General features: G+C 40.7%; 1 protein-coding gene across 1 annotated transcript; it reads left to right on the forward strand.

The window, feature by feature from the left end:
- Positions 1-564: 564 nt before the first annotated feature.
- On the forward strand, positions 565-4,225 carry pou3f2b (POU class 3 homeobox 2b). Its single transcript, XM_028471600.1, is given in 9 exon segments — positions 565-1,045; positions 1,048-1,297; positions 1,300-1,396; positions 1,398-1,489; positions 1,492-1,541; positions 1,544-1,604; positions 1,607-1,741; positions 1,744-1,979; positions 1,981-4,225. Coding segments are annotated over 9 exon segments (1,143 nt in total). The 5' UTR covers positions 565-1,018; the 3' UTR covers positions 2,176-4,225.
- Positions 4,226-9,671: the final 5,446 nt, after the last annotated feature.

Raw genomic sequence — 9,671 nt, forward strand, 5'->3', positions numbered from 1 at the left:
TCATTTTGTTTTTTGTTTGGGGTTAGTTTTTTAATTTTTTTTTTAGTTTTTAACAGGTTTAAATACAGATCAGTGCAGGTTGTAAATGGAGTTATGTTTTTGCAGATTCCATTCAATCCAGAAGTAGTTAAAAAAAATTCAAAATCCTTTTTTTTTTTTTTGGGGGGGGGGGGGGGGGGTTTAGGTTTTCATGTTCAATCACTTTCCCATTTTGTATAAATTGTGGTAATGGGTATTTAAAAAAAAAAAATAAAAAATCGTCATATTATTCTAAATAATAATAACAACATAAGTAAACTTTCACTTCACTGTGCCTTCATTCATACAGTCAAACTCACACAGTGATTGCTAATAGTAAATACTTGTATAGGCTATATTATTACATCCCTGTTGAAAATGTATAAAGCACCTAATGGGTTGAACCGTTTAAATTGAACAAAACATTTAAAAATGTGCCTAAACATAATGAATATATAAGAACACTTAGTAAAAACACAGTCCTGCACTTAACTGAACAATTAAAATACAGTCCGGTGACACTACAACATTGCGCATAATCTGTATTAAACGCGCACATAAAATCTGCCCATTTTAAGTCTGTGATGTGATGCTTTGACAGCATCTCCATCATCTCTCCTGAATATTCTACCTGCGGTTTGGACAGAGAACAATTATCAAAGGAAATCAACTGTCTCTTACAGCTGCACTGCTGATCCCGGTGCTCCGTCTCCCCATCCTGGCACTCCAGTTCTCCACTTCCACCGAAGCCACAACTCGCACCTCTCAACAAAGAGTGTAGTGTTTGGTGAGACTTCTGCGCAGCCAATCGCCACGCGGTTGCTCTTGGCAACCACGTCCATCACGCTCCAGCATCCAATGGGCGACCGGGGTGGGGCGAAGTCCAGGTGCACCCCGGCGTCCTCCTGGCAGAGCGCCTGGGAGCCGCCTGTGGGCAGGAGAGGCTCTGTCAAATGTGAGCTTCAGTGAATCAGAGCGACCAGTCCCGGCTCCGAGAGTCATGGCGACCGCCGCATCCAAACCATTACAGCATCCCTCACCTCCAGCGCATCCATCGTGCACTCGGAGCCCGGCAGTATGCAGCAAGCCTCGGCGTACCGGGACGCGCAGAGCCTGTTGCAGAGCGACTACCCGCTGCAGAGCAACAGCCACACGCTGAGCCACGCGCACCAGTGGATCACGGCGCTGTCCCACGGAGACGCAGCCCCATGGTCCTCCAGCCCGCTCGGCACGGAGCAGGACATCAAACCCGCGGTGCAGGGCGCCCGGGACGAGATGCACATTCCAGCAGCAACCTGCAGCACCAGGCACGGCCGCCCCACCTGGTGCACCAGACGCACGGGAACCACCACGACGCGCGGGCGTGGAGAACCACCACCCGCGGCGCACATACCGAGCATGGCGACGACCAACGGCCAGAGCACTTATTTACTCCCAGCCGGCTTCAGCGTCAACGGGCTGATTCCGGGCGGCGGCAGGGTTTGCACCACCACACAGCCTCAGAGACAGTCCATGACGACCATCCACATGCCCGCACCTCAGCGAGCACGGACACCCACCGTCCCAGCATCAGCACCAGCACCACCACAGAGTCACCACGACCACTCGGACGAGGATACGCCGACATCGGACGACCTGGAGCAGTTTGCCAAAGCAGTTTAAACAGCGGAGGATCAGCTGGGCTTTACGCAGGCGGACGTGGGACTCGCCCTGGGGACCCTTTACGGAATGTGTTTTCCCAAACCACCATCTGCAGGTTTGAGGCCCTGCAGCTCAGCTTCAAAAACATGTGCAAACTGAAGCCTCTGTTTAGACAAGTGGCTGAGGAGGCGGACTCCACCTCAGGCAGCCCCACTAGCTTGGACAAAATCGCGGCGCAAGGGAGGAAAAGGAAAAAAGACGGACATTCAATCGAGGTGAGGCGTAAAAGAGCTTTGGAGAGCCATTTTTTGAAGTCCCCAAAAACCCGCAGCGTCGGAAATAATTCGCCCTGGCGGACAGTCTGCAACCATGGAGAAGGAGGTGGTGAGGGTTTGGTTCTGTAACAGGAGACAGAAGGAGAAACGGATGACCCCTCCCGGAGGGGCGCTGCCGGGGAGCGAGGATGTGTACGGGGACACGCCGCCACACCACGGGGTCCAAACCCCGGTCCAATGAACACAGCCAGGACTGGTTTATCCGTTTATTTATCCCCCCCGAGGTTATATATAAATCACTGGACTATGAAGCGATATAGTGGGTGCTTTACGTATACTAGATGGCAGTGAGTACTTACACAACATCTGCAGTGAACCTCTGAAAAATGAGTGAGGGGAGGACAGGACTGGTTTTTTCCTCTGCCAGAGCTGAAGGAAAAATAAGCCTGTGGATACATGCCCAGCACTGTGACTCCAGTCAACGCAGTCTCAAGGTGTAGCCTCCTTTGTGTACTTAAAACCAGTATGAGGGGTAAAAAACAAAAAAAGAGGGAAGGAGCTAAGGGTGAACATGAACACAAAAAAAAAGGCACAACTAAACGCGTTCCATTCACAACTTAGATAACAAAGCTAGCGCGCATCTTCTCTGCTGTGCGTAAAAAGGGAAAGAGTGCAGGTGGGTTTTTCTTTTCTTTCTTCTTCTTTTTTTTTTTTTTTTTTTTTTTTTGTAGCTTTGAATTGTGCGTCCAGCAGTGATGCATGTGTGGGTCGTAGTGGGGGGTCAAAGGAGCTGCGTTAATGGAGTATAAACTGGAGGCCGGTAAAGGCTGCTGCCCCCAGAGTGGAGCCCAGCTGAGAGTGAGCATCGGCCGAGAGCCATCTGTCAAAACACCGCTGAGACACGTGGCCTGCAGTGTCTTCACTTCATCATTAACATATATTATTATTATTATTATTATTATTATTATTATTATTATTATTATTATTATGCTAAATGCTACATCCAATTGGATTGAGTGTACATGAGAAAATTAAGAGAGTGCATGACCTGTAAGTCAACCCGCAGTATAAACAAAAAAACAATATTCCCATTAATAATAATAATTTTAATAATAATAATTTGGATATTCACCCCTCAGTGCGTTCCACGCTCAACAAAGGGCTCCGATACGATTGGTTGGATTTAATGGCACTTTTCGCTCTCTCTCTACAAACAGGATATAGATACAGATAAACAAATGTTCATAAAAAATAAAAATTAAAGAAAAAAAAAATCCACTGATCAAATGGCGTCAACTCTCATAAAACCTTTGGATCAACTTTTGTAAATATTGTATAACTTTAAAAGTCTTGATTTCATCTTGTTTTCTTTCCACTGGGGCACTTTTGAATAAATTGATGTTTTGTTTTGTTTTTGTTTTTTTTAAATAAAAAAGAATCTTGAGTTTCAAATCCACTTCCTAATAGCCTACCTATTGCCTTGTATTTTGAAGACGCTTTCCTTATTAAATTGCCGAATTAATGCTCATAGACAGTTTAGTAAATATCTGTTTTTATTTTATGTGAGATTTATTTTTAAATAGCTACGCCCGCTAAATATGTTTAATTTGTTTGTATCATTAAAGGAGTTTTGGCGTGTGCGCTAGTAAAACACAATGGATCGTTGGGAAAAAAAAAAAATCGAGCTATAAAAGCTGAAAACACGTCAAAATAAGAACGTTTAAAAATGAATTGGATTTAATCAGAACGTGAGATGCAGAAAATGGCGAAATTAATGCAAACGTTAAAGCAGAATTGATGACACGGCTTTTTAATTCTAATTACTTATTTTGTTTACATTCCAAAAACGCAGCTTATGATCAAAATTATTATTATTATTAGTATTATTATTATTATTATTAATTTAAAAACGGTCTTGTTTTTTGTGTGATTATTGCCATGCATCCCACTGCAGACATTTTGTGTTGCTTTACTATACAAGGAAACGCTCGTAGATATTTTTATTTTCTTTTTTCTTTTTTTTTTTCTTTCTTTTTTTTTGGAGAATGAGATTGTAATTTATTGTGCCGCAGCTTTTATAGATGACACAAAGGGGTGAGATATATATGTGGAGACAACGAGGAGGCTTTTGTTTTGTAGGGGAAGGGAAGACAGAGCTATTTTCTACCTTTCACCAGGATTTCCACAGTCTGGACTGTCACAGCTAAATGTATATACATCTGTTCTCCCTACTGCTTTCTTTCTTTCTTCTTTTTCTTTCTTTCTTTCTTTTCTTTTCTTCTTTCTTTCTTTTCTTTCTTTTCTTTCTTTTCTTTCCTTTCTTTCTTTCTTTTCTTTTCTTATTGTTTCTTAGTTCTCCTTATACTCTTACTGATATGCAACACTGGGGACTGTTTAGGTTTTTATTTCCTCTAATGTGAGGGTGCTTTGGTTTGTCTCTCCTCTCCTCTTTTTTCTATCTGCTTTGTGTTTCTTTTAAAACAAACAACAACAACAAAAAAAAAAAACAAAAAAAAAAAACATTGCATTGAAATGTTTTCTCAGTAGCTTTAATGAACAAATCCAAGTCATAATTCACTGGAAAAAGTCACGCTGTGGGATGTCGACCTGTAGCAATCTGATGCTGATTTGTTTCATTGCTTGTTCAGCCAGTCTTTGTTTTGTTTGTTTGTTTGTTTTGAATGTTTGGGAGGGGTAAAAGAGGAGGGTGGTGTGTAGGCTGTGTCTTATTCACTGGATGAACTGGGGGTAGAAATAACGCAGAGGTGATAAACACCTCCAGGTGTTTCTTCACTTTATGAACAACGGACTTGCACATTTTTAAATACCGGGGTTGATATTAAACAGCTTTTTTCCAACGTTCAGGCTAAATGCTCTTTTTCTTCACATATTCCACATATTTATTTAAATCCTGCTGCTGCTGGGTTTTGCTCTTTATCACAGTCTGCTTCTTGCTCTGAGCTCATTGGTTTAAGGGAATTAATGGCTGAGAGAAATTCAGGGCTGATGAATGAAAGATAGTGAGCCGATGATGTTTTGTTTCTGCCTCGGGGCTGCTTTGAAATGGACTGGCTCTGGAATACAATATCAGCTCCAATCTAAAGGGTTGCAGAAGTGGTTTCCAAACTGAGGGTTGGGACCAAAATAGGCCCTGAGGAAGTCATGGACAAACCATTCTTTACTAAAGAATACGAAAAAAAAATCCAATGTTTCCCCTGATAAACCACATTCAGCCTCACAGCTTTTCAAGGACGCTTCCATCAAATGGGAGGTTCTTGATGGTTGGAAAAACAAAAACAATCCTCCATAAAATGTCCTACTGGCAGTGATGCTGACAGTGGTGACCCTGATGGTGCTTCCTCATTCCCTTTAGAGTGCCATTTCCCTGCTCTATTCCCATAGGAAGCTGTGGGTTTTATTAAGCATGTGTCTTTAAAATGACTCCAGGTTGTTTTAATTTAAGAACACAAAAGCCACACTGGAAAATGTGTTCATTTGTGCTCAGTGTACAGTGGTAGTCCTTAAACGCATCATTTATTTACACGTGTTACTGTTAGAATGCAAAAGTTGACGATTGGCTGATTACAAACTGGTTTTCAAGTTGTTGTTTTTTTTACACCATTTTCTTGTGTTAAAATAAAACAAAAACAAAAAATCAGAAGAAGGGGTTAAAATAAAAATGTGCGTGTCATTTTGTGAGTTGGCAAATTGCAAATAATCGGCTTTTATCACGACAATTATATTTTTGAATTTATTTTCGAAATTTCGACTTTTTTTTAATTTTTTTATCTGCCCTAAAATATTTTCCCCATCAAAATTGTCCCTAATCCTCTTCCGTAGTTGGCGGTTTTGCTTGTTGCAGGTTATTTTTAGATTGATCTGATCCTGTGGGGGTCACAGTAAAACGCCGTGCCTCGTGTTGTTATTGGTGTTGATGCAGAGAGAGAGAGAGAGAGAGAGATTCTAAAGCATCTCTCTCTTCATCTTCCTCACACCTTCACCTCATCTTCACACCCGCCCCTGGACGTTTGACCCCCTGTTCGGAGCCCTGGCACCGTGCATGAGAGACAGGCCCATTTAAAGCCAAATCTGACTGTAGTGAAGATTGGTATTTTAAAAACGTCGCCCTCCTGCCCTTCACCCGCTCCCCGACACATGCAATTAATAGCGTGTCGCGTTAATTACACCTTCCTTTTCATTTAGGTGACTTGAAACCTCCCGTCAGGCTCCCACAGAGGGAGAGACACGCTCAGTGCTGCAGTGCCATCTAGTGGTGAAGAGTGGTGAGGCAGGAAAGGGGCTGTGGTTGTGTGCTAAATATCTAATATATGTGTTAAAAACTTAACATATAAGGGATCCACTAGGCATCACTCCTGCTATATTGGATTTTAAGGGACTATATCTACGCAATTAAATAAAATAAAGCAATACAGTTTGGTTTGGGAACAGTTGCCAACAACACTAAAAAGTGCATTTCAGCAGTTGTTGAATAATATCAAAGCTCTTCGAAGTGAGTTTCATTCAAATTTCTGCTTTATGAAGGCAGTCTACAGCCTGCTATTCTCAATTAAAGTGAAACTACATTAAATTATAGGCTTTTCTTGGCTTCTGTGCATTAAACATAATGACTTCCTCAGCCTTCTCCAGTATTTTTCTCGAAAACCTCTTATTTTGTTTTAGTTTTATAATTTCTTCCTTAATTTAAAATTGTAATTTTACTTTTCAAGCAAACTGGAATGTCATTTCACGTCACTACAAAAACACATTTCAATCAACCATAATATGAGGTTATAGAAGGAAGCAGTATTTTGCTTTTGAGTTATACAAATTATTGAGTTGAACAACTGAAAACTGGGTGCACGGTGGATTAGTGGTTGGCACATCTTCCTCACAGCAAGAAGGTCCTGGGTTCAAGCCCTGGTGGTGGACACTCGTGTGCTTTCTGTGTGGAGTTTACATGTTCTCCAGGTACGCCGTCAGAAACATGACTGTGAGCTTGATTGGAGTGAGTGTGAGTATAGATGTGTGTCTGTTTGTGTTTTCCTCTGCGATGGACTGGCGCCCTGTCCAGGGTGTACCCCCAACTAAAGCCCATTGAGAGCTGGAGGTGGGCACCAGCAGAGACATGAATGCCAGTGTTCTCAAAAGGTGGGTTTAAAACTTACGGTAGAAAGAGAAATGTTTTCTCTAATGTTGTGATTGTGTCTGCAAATGTCCAATAAGAGTAAAAATAACCTAAAATATGATGATCCTCACCTGCTGAATTTTAAGGGACTATATTCAAATCATTCAACAACTCAAACAGTTTTGTTTTGTAACAGTGACCAAAAGAAGAAAAAAAACATAATGTAACTGTCTTTGCTATTTGATTTTCAATTAACTAAGTACAAAGACAATAGCGTCAATGTTCTCAAAAATGGGGTTAAATCCTACGATAAAAAAGGAAATGTTTACTCAAAAGATAATATATGTTGAAATTTGGTTGAATATGTTTTTTATAACCATGATGTGTTGGAAAAACGTAGGTTAATTAGAGTTAGATGGTGTTCATTATAGACATTACTTTAACTTCATGACTTACCCATTCCCAGAAACACAAAGTATATATTTCTAAAAAGAATAAAATGTTGACATTGTCATTATATTCTTGCTGCATATTCATGAGTTACACTTGTACAGTTTGTGTTATTTCAGACTTCTATCAATGTGCTTAAGCTTTATTTAATCAGCGCTACAGGTGATTTCCATGACTGTTGAATGAAGTCTATAAGTGTGACCATGCAGTGAAGCTTAACACAACTAACCATTTAACATTGAACATGAACTCTGCTTGGTACACTTACTGTACCTACACAAATGATTGCATGCATTCATTGGTGAACCACTTGTTTAATCATAAGTGGTGCTGATCAGTGGGGCCAATCATGGTCCTCCTCCCATCACACAAGTGTCCAAGGTGTGATCTGTGCCTGCAGTGAAGCGCATCCTAGATGTCCATTAGACCTACTGGGAACCTTCAGAGGCTGTGTCTGAGAGGAAGGTGAAGCTACACAGGTTAGTCAGATAGGATCAATGTGAAGCCCTCACAAAGCTCTGATGTAGTAATAACATGTATTCATTTGTTTACATGCAGTAGCCGTCTCTTTAGGATTTAAAGTACACACCAGAAATGTCATATTGCAAAAAATAAAAAAGATTAAAAAAAATCATCTACTCAGTGTGTGAGCTGTTAGATTGATCAGCATAGGTTGTGATGGAAATTTAGCTTAAAAAGTATCCTGTGTTTCACCTGAATGATGTCACTTCCTGTGGTTTCATCTTTTCATATCAGAAATCCCCTCAGAGCATTTTACCATGTAGGAAAACCTAAAACCATTACTGGTGTCCAGTTAGTGGAACAAATCAGAGCTAATGACTGGACCCTTTAAACCTAAATAATAAAGCTCATGATAACATCATTTTATAACACACACATGGTCGCAACAGCGGGGCTTACACGCTTCAGCCCCACGGAGAGCGACGGTGTCATTTTAAAGTCCATCAAACGGACATGAAGTATAACAAACAAGAGAACAACAAAAACATTAGCGTCATGGTTACTAATGATGAAACAACACAAATTCAAAGCAGTTCAGCACCATGATAGCAACCGCATCATGGATAGCAACCGCATCATCGTGACACACTTTATCCATTTCAACTCAGATCCTGTATCAGTAGCTATACAGTTTAGTAAATAATAGGCCTTCTCACCACTATGTGAAGGGTACGACGAGCCACGATGCTCTGTGTGTTCATTTTATTTGCTTTCATTCTCTATGAACAACATGGCATGTCCACTCCTGTCCCACTGTGCTCCTCAACTGGTTTTTAACAAGGTTTAACTTGGAGCATGAGCAGGGCAACCTATAGGCCCATTTCACTGTGGACAACCATGTTGCTTACATAATGTGACGCTTAAAAAAATGAAAATTGTCAATGAATGAATTGCTGTTAAGGCTAGTAAATAGTTCGTAGTTTGTAGAAAGTTTATCACCTGAAGACGCGGCCACTTGTTTAAGGAAACTTACTGTATGTACAGGTGAAGGATTGCAGGACCCATGCAGTGGTCATCTGATGTGCACTCCTGGCCAGATGTTCAATGGCCAGACTTGTCTCATTATCTGCTGCAGTGAAGTACTGGACTGCTGGACTGGGACTGTCTGATTCTCCACAACTTCTGAAGCAACTTCAGTATCTGCAATGAAAACAATTTACTGTAAAAATATTGTAAATATGTAAAAAAAATAATAATAATAATATTAATAATAATTAGAAAATTTAAAAAGTAACTATTATTCCAGGTGTCGTGTTCAGTTTCTTTGTATCCCATGCTGACTTCTCCAATGTTGGTTGGTTCTGGGGCACTTTAGAGCTTTTTCAACTGGTGGGCCGGGACTCAAAAGCGAGTCTCAGACCTGTACTGGGGGGTCCTGGACAGCTAGTCAAAAATAAATAAATAAATAATGTCTTTCATGTTGGACTTGTCTTTTATTTTGAAATATGTTTTTTTTTTTCTTCTTCTTTTGACAGGCATGCTGTAATGCATGCTGCACAGGAAAATATATAGATTTATGTTTGAAAAAAGATTATATAAGGTGTGTGTGTGTGTGTTTTCAACAGCAATTTTTTTTAAAACTAAATTTGGTTGGTTCGAATTCTGAAAAATGTTGGTCGCAGTTTAATGAACGTTGCAAA

The sequence above is a fragment of the Gouania willdenowi genome, chromosome 16 (genome assembly GCF_900634775.1).
Source record: "Gouania willdenowi chromosome 16, fGouWil2.1, whole genome shotgun sequence".
NCBI lineage: Eukaryota > Metazoa > Chordata > Actinopteri > Blenniiformes > Gobiesocidae > Gouania > Gouania willdenowi.